The following is a 17,375-nucleotide window of genomic DNA, read 5'->3' on the forward strand; positions in this document are numbered from 1 at the left end:
CACCTGCCTTGGCCTCCCAAAGTGTTGGGATTACAGGCGTGAGCCACAGCGCCCGGCTGACATTTGGTTTCTTAAAAGCACCACTTAGAGAACAGTCCAGTCCGTGTGCAATGACTGGACGCACACAGAACTGGCAGCTGGCATTTCTCAGGGGCCAGCTGTGTGCACAGAGCCACTTCGTCCTCACAACCACACTGGTCACAGGCACTACTGCTGTCCAAGACAGGAAGGGTTACAAAGATGAATGAACCTCCTAAAGCGATCGGCAAGGACAGCTGGACAGCCGTGTAGAGACTGGGCCCCCCACACCATGTGCGCACGCTCCCCGCCTCCCAAGTCAGTGCCAGTGCTGCAGGGCCAGGGCACACGCAGGCCTCTCTCCTGCCTTTGGTAACCTTGAAGTTGAGGCTCGGACCCCAACAGCCGTCTCATACTGAGTAAGACTCTCCCACCTCCACCGCAAGGGAAGATGCAAAATTTTCTCTTAGACTAGGAATATGCTATAATAAGTGATTCAGAATCTCTTCTCTCAATGGCAGTTTCTTGATTAATTGATGAACTGGCCTGAATAATGCTGGAAGCAAACACAATCTCTTATGAGTGAAAAGGATTATTTTAAAAAGTTGCGTGCTGCTGGGTCTTGTCCCAACAAATACGAAAGTGGGTTACAGGGTTATAGCAAACAGAGCAGTTTGGTAACAACAAAGAATAGTTTGCAGGTAAGTGGCACAGAGGACGATGACCAGAAGTAAGACATGAGGAGACACAGATACCTTGGTTTACAATGAACAGTGGGACCAGGTCAACCAGGCAAACATCTAAAGAAGCACAAAAGCTAGATTCCTACCTGTACCAGTATCATGCATAAATGGATTATGGATCTCAAAGTAAAATTAAATCCTAAAAGCACGGAAAGAGTATGTAGGTAGATGCATAGTTCTGGGGGAAAGAATTACAGTTGGCAGTTGGCCGTTGCACAACGCAGGTTTGAACTGAGCAGGTCCACCTATAGGCAGACTTTTTTCAACCAAACACAGATTGAAAATACAGTATTCGAGGGCTGGGAAACTAATGTATACGGAGGTCTAACTTTACATATAAGCAGGTTGGAAGGGTCCACTTTGGGGCGTGAGTGCATGTGGATGGAAGGGTCCACTTTGGGGCGTGAGTGCATGTGGACTTGAGTATATACGGAGGTCCTGGAACCAATCCACTGTGTCAACTGAGGGACAACTGTACTTCCAAAGTATGATGACAAAGGCAGAAATTACAAGAAAAAGAGTTAAGGTATCTTTGAAATCAGAAAATATTTCAGCTTCTTTGTATAAAAGACAAAGAATGAAAACCTGGCGTGTGTTTGCAACACACGACAAAGGGTTAATATACAAAGACCTCACAAATGAATGCCAAAAATGATGAATCACTTTACAAACACTTAAGTGCACACAGAGGCTACTCACAAAGAAAACAGTCAGTAAACACAGGAGACTCCCTGAGGTGAAAGCAGCACAGAGAGCGGGGTCCTGGGCCGTCCTGGTCCTTGCCAGCATCACGGGTGCGAGGGCAAGGCTGGTCTGCAGCACCACCTGCAAATGTCCACCCTGCCACATTCCCAGAGGAAACGTGGGAGGACACATAGACCCTTCGAGTACACAGTAATCTTCAACAACATAATCCTAGTTCTGGGAATTCATCCCAAGCAATTTAAAGTATGCACTAAGAATGAGTTACAGGGTCCACCAAGTGCTGTTCACAGTGCCAGATGCCAACAAACCCCACGGCCTGCTGAGTAAGCAATGCCTGGCTGCAGCAAGGGGCAGTGGGTTCCTCAGAGATGCCCTCTGGCCCCTCCACAGCCGGCTCCTCGAAGGAACGCTGTTCCCTTGTTGCTCCTATGCCCCCTCAGCTCCCCACGGCGCTCTGACCCGCCCCACCCCATCACTGCGTAGTCCTCGCCAGACTGCCTGTCCGCACAGCTCTCCAGACAGAGGACCCCAGCACTGTCCCTTGGCACCAGTACATCACCCTCCCACCTCTCCTAGACCCTTCTCCTTGACCTCTTTAGAGCAGCCATCCTTGGAGTTGCTCAACGTCCTCTTCTTTTCTCCCTCTGAACCACAGCCTGGCTCATCTACTTCCAGGTTAGCTCAACGCCCTTTTCTTTTCTCCCTCTGAACCACAGCTTGGCTCATCTACTTCCGGGTTAGCTCAATGCCCTCTTCTCTTCTCCCTCTGAACCACGGCCTGGCTCGTCTACTTCCGGGTTAATTTAGGCTTTCTCCACAGATAGTCTGTAAAGGGCATTATTGGCCTGTGTCTCTTGCCTGAGCTTCCAGATCTGAGTCCTGGCAACCATCTGTCCTGCTCCATCTTCAAACTCCGTGTGCTGGCACCTGGACTCACCATCCTCCCACACAGACCCATGGCTCTACTATGGCACCAGTGCCAACCCTGCTCCCCAAAACCAGGAACCTGGCTTGAGCCTGTGGCTCCTCTCTGCACGCCTGCCAGGCCTCCGAAGCTCTCAGTCCCAGCACACCGTCCTTGTCCCCAAGGCCACAGGGAACTGACATGTGGCCTGGATTGCCAACACCACCAGCTTCTCACTGGGCTCCCCAACTGCAAACCATTCCCCACACTGCAGCCCAGGATGGGTCTTCTACAGTGGGGACCTCCCCTGCCCACTCCATCCGCTGTCAGCACCTGTCCACTGCCTCTCCGACCTGGATTTCAGCCCCACTCCTCTAAACTTGCTGCCTTCTCCTGACTCAGGCTACTGGCATCCAATGCCTGGATTGTTGCAAAAGATTCCTGCCTCCAGACTACCCCTCCTGACACTTCCAGCAGGAACATTCCAGAACTCACTTTCCATAACTCTTTCCATGGCCTCCCACTGTCCACCACAAGCCACTCCAGCTAGACTGGCCCCCCCAGGTGCATGCTGTGCTCTCCAGGTACATGGCTTCAGCAGATTCCACTCCACGTGGCTTCCTCTCACACATTCCAGTCTCAGCACTGTGAATGGCCACCTCGGCGCGCCCTGCTCCCCAACAGGACACCTCCACAGTTTCCAACAAGAGGGACCATGAGGGACCTGCTCACCATGGCGCCCCAGGCCCTAGGCCTAACATCTGACCCACGGGAAGCTCTCAACAGATAAACGGTGCGACTGGTCCGTTTTCTCACTGCTATAATGAACTGCCCAAGACTGGGTAATTTATAAGAGGTTTAACTGACTCATAGTTCAGCACGGCCAGGGAGACCTCAGGAAACTTACAATCATGACAGGAGGGGAAGGGGAAGCAACGCACCTTCTTCACAAGGTGGCAGGAAAGAGAAGTGCCGAGCAAAGGGGGAAGAGCCCCTTATAAATCCAACAGATCTTGTGAGAATGCACTCACAAGATTCAATTATCTCCACCTCATCTCTCCTTGACACCTGGGGATTGTAAGTCCAGATGAGGTGCGGGTGTGGACACAAAGCCTATCCATATCACAAAGGGTGCTAGGGGGCGTCCGTTTTCTTCTTACCAATCTACAGTATTTAATTTTTTCATAATAAACATACATTTCATTTCATATTTAAAATGTTCCATATTTATTTATTTAGAGACAGGGTCTCACTATGTTGCCCAGGCAGGAGTGCAGTGGTGCAATCAAAGCTCACTGCAGCCTCGAACTCCTGGGCTCAAGCGATCCTCCTGCCTCAGCCTCCTGAGTAGCTGGGGCCACAGGTGCACACAGCATAGACGGCACGCATTATTGTTTAGCGTGGTGGCTCACGCCTGTAGTTCTAGCACTTTGGGAGGCAAGGCAGGTGGATTACTTGAGGTCAAGAGTTTGAGACCAGCCTGGCCAACATGGCAAAACCCCTCTCTACTAAAAATACAAAAAAGAAATTAGCTGGGCGTGGTGGTGGGCGCCTGTAATCCCAACTACCTGGGAAGCTGTGGCAGGAGAACTGCTTGAACCAGGGAGGCGGAGATTGCAGTGAGCCAAGATCGTGCCATTGCACATCAGCCTAGGTGACAGAGCGAGACTCCATCTCAAAAATAAATAAAGAGACTTTGAGCTGTCTGATGCATGTGGATCTTTAGATTTGAGACCCTCCTGCTGCCAGCCTCTCCCTCCTGCCTGGACAACACCCCCTTCACAAGTTCCTGGTCTAAAAGGTGGTCTCCACTCCAGCCTCCCCATTCAGCTGACCCTGTGGCTTCCTGTGAGCAAGCTGATCCCCAAACCTTCTGCATCCCATCGCTCCTGCCAGCTCCACCCACCTCTGCCTCCCATCCTCATTGTACTGACCTGTCTCCAGATGCCCCAAAGCTGTCCCTGACACACACAGACCATGCCCCTTCCTGTGTGCCAATTAGCTCCTCTGCTGGACACCAGGAAGCAGTACACGCCCATGCCAGTATTTCCCTTACGTTAATAAAAACCCAAACAAGAAAACTTCTCAATCCCACTTCCCACACTGGTGACTGTCCTTTGCTCTCCCTTGCAGTGAAACCCCCCGAAAGAGTTATGCAGCTTGCTGATGTGAGCTCACCCCCACTTCTCTGTGAGCTCACCCCCCATTCTCCTCTATGCGCTCACTCTCAGCAGCCACTCATCTACTACTCAGCCAGGCTCATCAAAGCTCCCAACACCCCTGAGCTGCTGAAGGCAAAGCCTCCTCTCCTGACTCACCAGGGAGCTCCTTTCTTGCCTGCCTTCCAGGGCGCTATGCTCCTGTCCCTCCTCCCCAGCTCCTGCCTCCCGGTGCTCTCTACCTCATTCCCCTAAGGAGGGGTTCTCCTCAGCCATCCCCTCCAGGATGGACAACTCGGCCTCTCACCAGGCCTCAAGCATCACCCCAACACCATCTGTACCATGAGCCTCTCCCGAGCGATACGCTCACCCCGGGTGGTGCCCCTGCACTAGCACATCACCGACAGATCCCCAGCCTTTCAGCCTGGCCTGGACACCCTGGAGTCTGCCTGCCTCTTCTCTCGATTACATCACACACTCAACCCCCTCACTACTGTACAGCCATCTCTACTCTCTACCCTAGTCTCCTTTTCCAGCTCCGAGCCCAGCAGCCACAGTGATCGTCTCACAGCCCCGGCACAGCCATCTCCCTTCAGCACCTTTCAGAAGCCCCCATCTCACTTCCAACCATAGATTCAGCTTCCAGGGGCCCCTCCCACCTCTACCCCAGCAGGCCACCCTGCTTATCACTCTCTGCGCAGGGAACAGGCTGCTGCCTCTGTCTAAACAATCTCCTCCAGACATCCCCAGAGCTGCTCTGTCAATAGACACCTTCTCTTCCCTCTCAGGACTCGACCCACCAGGGCACTCCAAGCTTCTCTACCCGTTCCGCTGTGGTGGCCCCCCTCCCCTGCTGCAGCAGTCTCCCCGATGCAGGGAGCCCTACTCCATTCTCCATGAACTCCAGGGCCTAGCAATTCACAGGTGTTCTCTAAACATGAGAGAATGGATGCTGTAAGAGCATCGCACAGTGAATCAGGTCAGTGCTACCAAGGGCTTGGCCACCCAAACACAATAGCTCTCACTCCCCGCTCAGCTCCGAAAGGCCCAGGGCCAGCCTCCCACGCCCAGAGCTGGGCGCCTGGGAGAGACACGGCATGGAAGTACAAAATCTCCAGCAGCCCTGGGCCAGCCCACCCATGGACTTACGCCCGTCAGACTATTTCCTCATGGCTGAAGGAGAAGAAAATAGAGATTTTAAAACACAGTAAGGCTGGAAGCAGTGGCTCACACCTTAATCCCAGAACTTTGGGAGGCCAAGGCGGGTGGATGACCTGAGGTCAGGAGTTTGAGACCAGCCTGGCCAACATGGTGAAACACTGTCGCTACTAAAAATACAAAAAAATTAGCCAGGCATGGTGGCGGGTGCCTGTAATCCCAGCTACTTGGGAGGCTGAGGCAGGATTGCTTGAACCTGGGAGGCGGAGGTTGTAGTGAGCTGAGATTGGGCCACTGCATTCCAGCCTGGGCAACAGAGCCAGACTCCATCTAAAAAAAAAAAAAAGTCAGTTAATAAAATCACTATGTCACAAAAGAACTGGAAGCCAGCCCCTTGTCAAAATGCCTAATTGTTACTTGTCCTCAAGAGGCTCCCTCAAACCCAATCAACCAATTCTCCCTGCCCCAGAGGAATAAGCCCTGTAGATGCCCAGACTCTTGGCATAAGTGCAGGCAGTGAGGAGACAACTGGCTCCAGCCAGAGGGGCGCCAGTCCTCCAGAGCACCAAGGCCACCTCTCCTCACTCCCCCACACAATTACAGAAATCAGCCAGTGAAGGCAGTCCATGGGAACCGTATACTCCCGGGCGCCAGCCAGCAAGGTGGTAAGGGCACAGCTACAAAGCCAAGTCAGATTCCAGACACTAGAGCCACTGTCCCATGTCCACAGGAGTGGGAATAAAAGGACTGGAGGCTGTGTGATCTCTGTGGCAGAAGGGTCGTAGCCTGCCACATCCTCACACATCACACAGGCGCAGGAAAGAGCATTCCTGAAAGCAGAGGCGCGGGAATAACTTAGACCTTCTGGGCAGAGCTAGTAGCCTCGCTACGCCCTGGATGGAGTCCCAGACCATCTCAAAATGTCTTTGGGACGTGCTGACAGCAGAGACATGCTTCCACGGTGGACCCACCACACCCTGGTGTCAGAGAGGGAACATGAGGAGGGCTCCTCTGTACCAAAGAACACCTGAGGGGCCCAGACACCACAGTGAATCACCAGAAAACATGGAGCATAGACGGAGCCAGTCGGGAGACTTACTTGGGGAACATTTCCAGAGAACTTATGATTCTAGGAGCCCAAGCTGAGGCTCAGAGGTTGTCCCGCAGGCTGCAGCAGCACAACCAGGAGGGCCAAGAGTTAAGCCAGCTGTGGCGTGATGGGCATGAAAGGGCAAGCTGAAGATGCCTGCACGTCACATCCATACCAGGAGGTTTTCAGCTCTGATGCACGATGAGGGGCATGGGCCTGAGTTTCACCTTCAGTGGGAAGCAGCTGAACACCTAAGCATCTAACGGTGTTCTGTGTGCGTATGTATGTCTGCATGTTTTTGGAGGAGTCTTGTTCTGTCACCCAGGCTGGAGTACAGTGGTACAGTCATAGCTCACTGCAGCCGTGAACTCTTGGGCTAAAGAGATCCTTCTGACTCAGCCTCCTGAGTAGCTGGGACCACAGGCTCATGCCACAGTACTCGACTAATTTTATTTTTATTATTATTTTTTTTTTGCAGAAATGAGGTCTTGCTATGTTGCACAGACCGGCCTCGACTTCCCGAGCTCCAGCAATTCTCCCACCCTGGCCTCCCAAAGTGCTGGGATTACAAGTGTCACCACACCCAGTCCATGCTGGGATTACAAGTGCCACCGCACCCAGTCCATGCTGGGATTACAAGTGCCACCGCACCCAGTCCATGCTGGGATTACAAGTGCCACCGCACCCAGTCCATGCTGGGATTACAAGTGCCACCGCACCCAGTCCATGCTGGGATTACAAGTGCCACCGCACCCAGTCCATGCTGGGATTACAAGTGCCACCGCACCCAGTCCATGCTGGGATTACAAGTGCCACCGCACCCAGTCCATGCTGGGATTACAAGTGCCACCGCACCCAGTCCATGCTGGGATTACAAGTGCCACCGCACCCAGTCCATGCTGGGATTACAAGTGCCACCGCACCCAGTCCATGCTGGGATTACAAGTGCCACCGCACCCAGTCCATGCTGGGATTACAAGTGCCACCGCACCCAGTCCATGCTGGGATTACAAGTGCCACCGCACCCAGTCCATGCTGGGATTACAAGTGCCACCGCACCCAGTCCATGCTGGGATTACAAGTGCCACCGCACCCAGTCTATGCTGGGATTACAAGTGCCACCGCACCCAGTCTATGCTGGGATTACGAGTGTGAGCCACCGCACCTAGTCTATGCTGGGATTACGAGTGTGAGCCACCACACCTAGTCTATCAGTATTCTTTTTAAAGGAAAAGACAGGAGACAGTCAAGGGCCTCCTGGCTGTACAACAGTCTATGAGTGTGAGTCTTGTCCCTGTGTGATGGGCAGGAGGTCCCAGCCTGCCCAAACAAAACCCCCACCAGCTGGGTTCTGGGGCTGCACATAAGGCTCCACAGCTGCAGGCTCTTGAGGCTGATGGGCAGTGAGCCACAGCCAGCCTCCTGATTTGAAGAAACACACAAAAACCCAAGGAGCCTCTCAGCCAGGGCCAGGCCTCCTCCCTGCGGCGCTGCCCCTGCACATTCATGACTGAGCGCCCATGTGCGCCAGCACAGCAGCTACTGCCACATGACGCAGAGTGCATGTGACATACCCATGTGCATTCATGGCTGGAAAGTTATTTTAAACTCTTCTTCCTAATTATCAAGAGAGATGTTAGTACGACTTTTTAGAGAGCGACTTGGAAATATCTATCAAAACTCAAAAAACCTTCCTCCCCAGCAATTCTATTTTGAAGATATACAAAGATGTCACATGAGGATGTACAGGGTGTTAAATGTGGCACTTTCTGTAACAACGAGGAAGAACCAAAGGCCATCAACACAAAACCAATTAAATACATTCTGATTTGGCCATACAGTCAATAAATGCACTCATTTATTCTCCATAATTACAAGTCTTTGTTTTTTTTTTTTTGAGACGGAGTCTCGCTCTGTCGCCCAGGCTGGAGTGCAGTGGCACGATCTCGGCTCACTGCAAGCTCCGCCTCCCAGGTTCATGCCATTCTCCTGCCTCAGCCTCTCAAGTAGCTGGGACTACAGGCTCCCGCCACCACGCCCGGCTAATTTTTTTGTATTTTTAGTAGAGACGGGGTTTCACCGTGTTAGCCAGGATGGTCTCGATCTCCTGACCTCGTGATCCACCCGCCTCAGCCTCCCAAAGTGCTGGGATTACAGGCGTGAGCCACCACGCCCAGCCACAAGTCTTTGTTTTGAAGTTAAAAGAATAGAAAACTAAACAAGAACTCTACCAGATGCAAAGAGTAGTTATCATTAAATATGTTTTCTTCATGTTTCTCTGCAGGGGACAAGTGTTCCCTTTCACAAGAAAGGTGAAAGAGAAAAGCCCCACTTCCTGCCACCTGACTGCCCCAGAGACGAGTGCGGCTGGCTGGCCCTAGTCCCTCGGGAAGCTCCTGGTCCTCACAGGACTATGTGTACACCCATGCTTTCTTAAAAAAATTACACGTGAACGATGACACAGATGTGCCTTCAAATCACTTCTCCAAGGTCAGTATCTGCCCAGCTCCCCTCATCTGTCCACAAGGCTCTTCCTCGTTCTCTTACTGCTGCATATGGGACAGGGCAAAGCTGCAGACTCTCCTCCCTCCTGAAGGACAGTTAGGAAGCTTCTACTCCCACCCCATGTGTGAGTGCCTGTAAATGTATGTCCATATACATGTGCAAATGCCTATATGTGTCTTCAAAAAAACAAACAAAAAATTGGTATTATACTCTAGGTATAGATGCACTTTTAATTTTACTTTCTAAGTTTTATCCCTTATCTTTAAATAATTTGCAAACACATACCTTTAGTAACCACATGCTATCCCAGAGTCCAGCTGTAACTTAATATCCCCTTGGGATGGGGCTTTTCAATTGTTTCCAATTTTTATTGCCAGAGACAACAACATGATGAACAACAGCCTTAGACAAATACTGGTGCAGGTTTTGTTTACGAGGCATGTTTTACCTTCAACCGCAAAGTCCATGGGAGGACTAAAAGGATGACTTCAATGTTTGCTTTTACAGTTCTCTTTGCTCCAACTGATATTTTCCTGAAACATGAGAAATCTGTCTCAAATCCTACAGGGCTATAAACAATTTTGGGAAGTATTTCTAGCCTATTCTAACAGAGGGCAAATAAGCACTCTATGAAAACAACAGAATGATTAAGGAAATGTCACATATTTCATGACAAAAGGGAGCTCCATTCCTAAGTGCAAGAAACTTACAATAACGCATGGAAATAAAAAAGCCAATTTCCAATCTGAAAAGGGTATTTAAAAATAATCCTACAGCAAACTCAGTTAACGATAAAATCCTAAAAGCACTTGCTTTACAATTAAAAGCAAGAAAAAGGTGCCAGAGACTTCCACTGCCATGAGTGCTGTTTGGAAGATCCCAGGCAACACTGGGAAAAGCCCAGAGAATGAGAAGGGCTGATGATGGAAAGGATAATACATGTAGGAAATGCGAAAGACTAAACTTATAAATAATAATACTGAGGAACAGATAGCAGTTGCTGGATACAAAAATTCACCTGTTTCAAACAGCAACAGCTTAAAAATGTAATTTTAAGATAGTGCTATTTTGTAACAGGCTTAAAAAAAATTAAAGTACCCAGGAATAATCTAACAAATGATAGGTAAGACCTCCACAGAGAAAACTGAAAACCTTTCTAAGAGACATTAAAGAACATGGGAACGAGGCCGAGCACGGTGGCTCACGCCTGTAATCCTAGCACTTTGGGAGGCCGAGGCGGGCGGATTGCCTGCTGAGCTCAGGAGTTCAAGACCAGCCTGGGCAACATGGTGAAACCCTGTCTCTACTAAAATACAAAAAATTAGCCGGGCGTGGCAGCGTGCGCCTGTAGTCCCGGGCTACTCGGGAGGCTGAGGCAGGAGAATTGCTTGAACCCGGGAGGCAGAGGTTGCAGTGATCTGAGATGGCACCACTACACTTCAGCCTGGGCGACAGAACGAGACTCTGTCGCCACAAAAAAAAAAAAAAAAAAAAAAAAGAGTATGGTATTATTTCTGGTTTAGGAAAACTGGCCAATGGAATAGAACAGAGTCCAGTAACATCCATGATTCATGGAGATGACTGACGACAGAGAAGCATCAAAGATTAAAAGGGAAAGAAAAGTTTGCTTTTATTCCCAAAACTGTGCTCATATAGCTGATTATCCACATCGTTAAGAAAGAAATCAAGGCGGGGCGTGGTGGCTCACGCCTGTAATCCCAGCACTTTGGGAGGCTGAAGTGGGCAGATCGTGAGGTCAGGAGTTTGAGACCATCCTGGCCAACATGGTGAAACCCAATCTCTACTAAAAATATAAAAATTAGCCAGGCGTGGTGGTGCACACCTGTAATCCCAGCTACTCAGGAGGCTGAGGCACGAGAATCGCTGAACCCAGATGGCAGAGGTTGCAGTGAGCCGAGATCAGGCCACTGCACTCCAGCCTGGGAGACAGAGGAAGACTCCGTTCTAGGGGGGGAAAAAAAAAAAAGAAAGAAAGAAATCAGAGGCTGGGTGCAGTGGCTCACATCTGTAATCCCAGCATCTATAATCCCAGCATTGCGGGAGGCCAAGGCAGGCAGATTGCTTGAGCCTAGGAGTTCAAGACCAGCCTGGGCAACATGGTGAAATCCTGATTCTACTAAAAATACAAAAGAGTTAGGTGGGCATGGTAGTGTGCGCCTGTAGTGCCAGCTACGCGGGAGGCTGAGGCAGGAGGATCACGTGAGCCCAGGAGGCAGAAGTTGCAATGAGCTGAGATCACGCCTCTGCACTCCAGTCTGGGTGACAGAGCAAGATGCTGTTTCAAAAGAAAAATATAGGTCAGGCACAGTGTCTCATGCATGTAATCCCAGCACTCTGGGAGGCTGAGGCGGGTAGATCACTTGAGATCAGGAGTTCGAGACCAGCCTACCCAACTGGGTAGGAGGGAGGAAGGGGAGGCAGGGGCCTGAATCCAAACCAGATAAGAAGACCCCCAGCAAAGGGGACCGTGGCACTGAGAGGGAAAGCCCCTTCCCTCCTCCTGCAGAAAGTGCATTCTGGGAGATGAGGGTCTGGCAGAGACTCTGGAGACACAGGAATTTCAAACATGCAGTCATTCTCCCCCCTCAAGATGTTTGCAGCCAGGTGTGGTGTAATCCCAGCACTTTGGGTGGCCTCACGCCTGTAATCCCAACACTTTGGGTATCGCTTGAGGCCAGGAGTTCAAGACCGGCCTGGCCAACATGGTAAAACACAGTCTCAACTAAAAACACAAAAAATTAGCCGGGCAGGTGGCACACATCTGTAGTCCCAACTACTCAGGAGGCTGAGGCACAAGAATCGCTTGAACTCAAGGGGCGGAGGCTGCAGTGGGCTGAGATCGCGCCACTGTACTCCAGCCTGGGTAACAAAGCAAAACTGTCTCAAAAAAAAAAAAAGATGCTTGCAAAAGTTTTAAGGTACATGCGATACCTACATATTTAAGCTGTATGAGGCATGAGGAAAACAAGAAACTTCTGGACAGACTATATCTCCCAACCTTTCAGGGCCAATGAGACAAATATTTAAGGAAGACTGTCACCTCACAAAGAGCTCTACCAGGCTCTCAGATGGCACCCCTAGGGGTTACACTGTAGAAAAAGGGAAGGATCAACAATAGAAGAAGTCTCATCAAAATGCAAGTCAGCTCTGACCAGCTACTTGCCACCTGGATGGAGATGGACAGCTCACCACCACCACGTTTCCCATGGAGGACAGGAAAGCCCTCTCTGGAAGAAGACACCCTGCTGGAGTCTCTGGCTTGTGATACACAATGAGCAGCACACCACACACACTCAGCACGCCAGTAACAAGGACAGACAGACACATGGTCCACAGAAAACACACTGCAGCTGCAGACCCACATACGCTAACCCATAATTAGAAAAAAAATCAATCAATTAAAACTGATGCAGAAATAGCAGGTGATATGAGTTAGTATATAAGAACATTAAAAGTTAATATGGGTCGGGCGCAGTGGCTCACGCCTATAACCCCAACACTTTTGGAGGCTGAGGCGGGAGGACTGCTCGAGGCCAGGAGTTCAAGATCAACCTGGCCAACACAGTGACACCCTATTTTTTTATTTTTTATTTTTTTTGAGACGGAGTCTTCCTCTGTCGCCCAGGCTGGAGTGCAGTGACACAATCTTGGCTCACTGCAAGCTCTGCCTCCCGGGTTCATGCCATTCTCCTGCCTCAGCCTCCCGAGTAGCTGGGACCACAGGCGCCCGCCACCATGCCCGGCTAATTTTTTGTAGTTTTAGTAGAGATGGGGTTTCACCGTATTAGCCAGGATGGTCTCGATCTCCTGACCTTGTGATCCGCCCACCTCGGCCTCCCAAAGTGCTGGGATTACAGGCGTGAGCCACTGCGCCTGGCCGACACCCTGTCTCTTAAAAAAAAAAAAAAAAAAAAAGGAAAAAAGAAACAAAGAAAAAAGTTTTTTGTTTTTTTTTTTGAGACAGAGTCTAGCTCTGTTCCCCAGGCTGGAGTGCAGTGGTACGATCTTGGCTCACTGCAAGCTCCGCCTCCCAGGTTCACGCCATTCTCCTGCCTCAGCCTCCCGAGTAGCTGGGACTACAGGTGCCCGCCACCACGCCCGGCTAATTTCTTGTATTTTTTTTTTTAGTAGAGACGGGGTTTCACTGTGTTAGCCAAGATGGTCTCGATCTCCTGACCTTGTGATCTGCCCATCTCGGCCTCCCAAAGTGCTGGGATTACAGGCATGAGCCACTGCGCCCGGCCAAAAAAAGTTAATATAACTGTATCCTCTATGTTCAAAGAGTTAAGTAGAAACACAGGAAGCAATTAACAACTTAAACTTCTGGAATGAAGACTACAATGTCTGAGATGAACAATATGCTGGATGAGATTAACTGCAGATGAGACACTGTAGAAGTGCAGATCAACGAATGTGAAGACGAACAGAAACTATCCAAAATGAAACACTGAAAAAGACTGAAACCAAATGAACAGAGTATCAATAAACTGTGGGACAACTTCAGGCAGCCAAATACATGTGTAACTGGAGCCCCCAAAGGAGCAGGAACCACCAAAAAGAAAAAACATTGAGTAGCTACAACTGGCAGGATTCTAAAAAACGTCCCGAAACATGTCCCACTGTCTTCTCATCTCCACCCCCATCCTTGAGACAGGGTCTCACTCTGTCACCCAGGCCTGTAGTGCAGCGGCATGACCATGGCTAACTGCAGCCTTGACCTCCCCGGACTCAGGTGATCCTCCTACCTCAGCCTCCTGAGTAGCTGGGACTACAGTTCATGCCACCACATCTATTTTTTGTAGAGACAGGGTCTCGCTATGTTGCCCAGGCTGGTCTTGAAGTTCTGGACACAAGCGATCCTCCTGCCTTGGCCTCCCAAAACGCTGGGATTACAGGCATGAGCCACCATGCCAAGGCCCCATCTTCTCATCTTTAGAAACTGAGACTGTCGGTGTTGCAATGGTCAGATTTGGTGTTACTGATCTCAAACCCAGTGCATGTAGCTCTCGGTGTTGCAATGGTCAGATTTGGTGTTACTGATCTCAAACCCAGTGCATGTAGCTCTCGGTGTTGCAATGGTCAGATTTGGTGTTACTGATCTCAAACCCAGTGCATGTAGCTCCACTTCTGGTGAGAAGCCCTAACGCCATGGAAGCATGAGTAGCTAATATCCAGCCCCAGAAACGTGACAGAAGCCTTTAGTGACAAGCAGGGTTCAACCACAGCTGACGAATGGCTGCTATAGGCAGAATGCACTCAAATTAGAAAGGTCCAAGACAGGTTCACACCATTCTCCATGTACAGAATTCTTTTTCTTACCATACTTTTACCTTATAAAACACATCAGGCACGTACTGCTCACTGCTAGACTCCTTGGCGTAGCCAAGCTCCGGGGCATCCTTGCACGGCAGCAAACACTCATCACGGACCAGTGCCATACACTGATTGGACACCTGGTACCCTTCAAAGTGGACTTGGTTGTCAGGACCACCTGCAAGAGAGAGACCTTTAAAAAGAGTCTACCAAACGGCATTCAAAACCAGTCCATATCTGTTAACTCTTCACCTCTGATCAACAGAAAAAACAAACCCTCAAGAGTTTGTCGGGGGTAAGAGTTAAAAAATGTTCAGTAGTCAGCTGGGTGCGGTGGCTCATGCCTGTAATCCCAGCACTTTGGGAGGCCGAGGCGGGCGGATCACGAGGTCAGGAGATCGAGACCATCCCAGATAACACGGTGAAACCCCGTCCCTACTAAAAATACAAAAAATTAGCCGGGTGCGGTGGCGGGCGCCTGTAGTCCCATCTACTCGGGAGGCTGAGGCAGGAGAATGGCGTGAACCCGGGAGGCGGAGCTTGCAGTGAGCCGAGATTATGCCGCTGCACTCCAGCCTGGGGGACAGAGTGAGACTCAGTAGTCAACAGATGGGTGGCCACAGCACAAGACCTGGACATGCAGGTCAGGGCACCCTGCAGCCCCACACAAACTTGGCTCCACAAATAGGTGCCACCAAGGACATGCTCTATCAGAATCAGGAAATCAAGATTGTTAAACTTTAAAAAAAAAGAAAAGAAAAGGCTAGGTGCAATGGCTCACGCCTGTAATCTGAGCACTCTGAGAGGGCAGGGCGGGAGGACTGCTTGAGCCCAGGAGTTTGAGACCAGTCTGGGCAACATAGTGAGACCCTATCTTTACAATCAATCAATCAATCAATAAAAAAAAAAAAGATTGTTGAACATTGTCTAGCATCTGCCCCTAAAGCTAGGCTTAGTGTCATCAGCACTTGGGCTCCTGGTTCATAATAACACCAGGGCTGTAAACGGCAGATAGATCCCTAGGTTCACAGTAAGGATGGGAGGATAAATTCATCTAGAGGCAGAGAGATGGGGGAGGGGGTGGAAGAAGAGCAAGACGGAAACTATTTTTAATACAAATCCAGTCATTGTATTGTATACACAGCAGCCTCTATCTTACAGAAACCTACATGGCTACCATGCAAAATCGATGCCACCAGGCGTCATCACACAGTGTGGAGGTGCAGGTACCACTCCATGGCCGTGGGCAGACCTGGGAGCCCAGCTCCTCTACGGTTTCACCCTCCACACCGCCCACCCCGTCCTTCTCTCCCAGTCTCCACTCCATTGAAGCCTCCAGAATGACTTCATGTGGGGACAAGAGAACTACAGATCACGGCTGAGAGGTGGCAGTGTGGTCCAGTTAGACCAGGTCCCTGAAGTGAGCTGGGCAGATGATGCCATGGGGGCAGCCTGAGCCTTTGGAGGAGGCAGGCATGGGGGAGACGCCCATCGCCGCAGAGGTGTGCTTCCAGAACTGAAGTTACGTGCTGACTACAATCTCGTTATTTTTTAGGTATTTATTTATTGTTTTAGAAGTAAGGTCTTACTATGTTGCCCAGGCTGGTCTCTAACTCCTGGCCCCATGTGATCCTCCTGCCTCAGCTTCCCAAAGTGCTGGAATTACAGGTGTGAGCCACTGTGCCCAGTCCTCAACATTTGTTATATATAGCTTTGGATGAAAAAAAAAACCCTCAATACCTCTATTTCAGTTTCTTTGACAAAAAGGATCACTTATGATCAGAAAATAGAAACGTAGCGCACGTGGCTTTCAAACATGCATCAGAAAGCAAACCTGACGGCCACACACTCCAAAAAGGTGAGGGAGGAGATAGAGCTGGCTGCCATGAAGCTCTCAACGCACATAGGAGGCAGGTGATGGCTGGCTTCAAAACCCTGGGTCAAACTCGCTCCAAAGGCACAGTTCACTAGCATAGGATTTTCTCCCTGCCCCGAACTCAAATGCTCAGGAGGCAGCCAACCCTGCACAAACGACCACTAATATCTCAGCAAAGATACAGGCACCTCACTTGCCCGTGTGCTTGGTGGCATAAATGGCACTGAAAGAATGCAGGGCTCAGAAAGAGCAGAGGCAAAGGCTGGACATAGCGCCGGGGAGCCATTTGGTTAGGACATCTGGTTAGGACACCATGAAAACCTGGACTGGGCTTGGCGCGGTGGCTCATGCCTGTAATTCCAGCACTTTGGGAGGCCGAGGCAGGCAGATCACCTGAGGTCAGGAGTTCAAGACCAGCCTGGAAAACATGGTGAAACCCTGTCTCTACTAAAAATATAAAAATTAACCGGGCATGGTGGCGTGCACCCGTAATCCCAGCTACTCAGGAGGCTGAGGCAGAAGAATCGCTTGACTCCGGGAAGTGGAGGCTGCGATGAGCTGAGATCACACCACTGCACTCCAGCCCGGACAATGGAGCAAGACTCCATCTCCGGAGTAAAACAAAAAACAAAACAAAAACAAAAAACCTGCTCTGGTGTTTAGATTGGTCATTAACATGATAGGTCATTCACGAAAGAAAAATCTAGCAGTTGAGAATAAGAGAAAAATGGAAAGCAGTATTTATAAAACTGACGGCTTTTTATAAACAGCAAAATTGGCCATATGGATAATCTTCAAGGGTAAATTCACTGAGATGAACTGCAAACTCCCCTTTCCACGTGGAGCAGCAGGAAATACATGTCCTGATGGGTTTGTGTAACCC

General features: G+C 50.2%; 1 protein-coding gene across 1 annotated transcript in view; it reads right to left on the reverse strand.

The window, feature by feature from the left end:
* Positions 1-17,375, reverse strand: part of NPLOC4 (NPL4 homolog, ubiquitin recognition factor) — an 80,854-nt gene that overhangs the window by 18,508 nt on the left and 44,971 nt on the right. Inside the window, exon 12 of the mRNA XM_054458540.2 lies at positions 14,634-14,794. Coding sequence (XP_054314515.2) covers positions 14,634-14,794 — 161 coding nt within the window. The remainder of the gene's footprint in view (positions 1-14,633; positions 14,795-17,375) is intronic.

This window comes from Pongo pygmaeus, chromosome 19 (genome assembly GCF_028885625.2).
Source record: "Pongo pygmaeus isolate AG05252 chromosome 19, NHGRI_mPonPyg2-v2.0_pri, whole genome shotgun sequence".
In the NCBI taxonomy this organism is placed as follows: domain Eukaryota; kingdom Metazoa; phylum Chordata; class Mammalia; order Primates; family Hominidae; genus Pongo; species Pongo pygmaeus.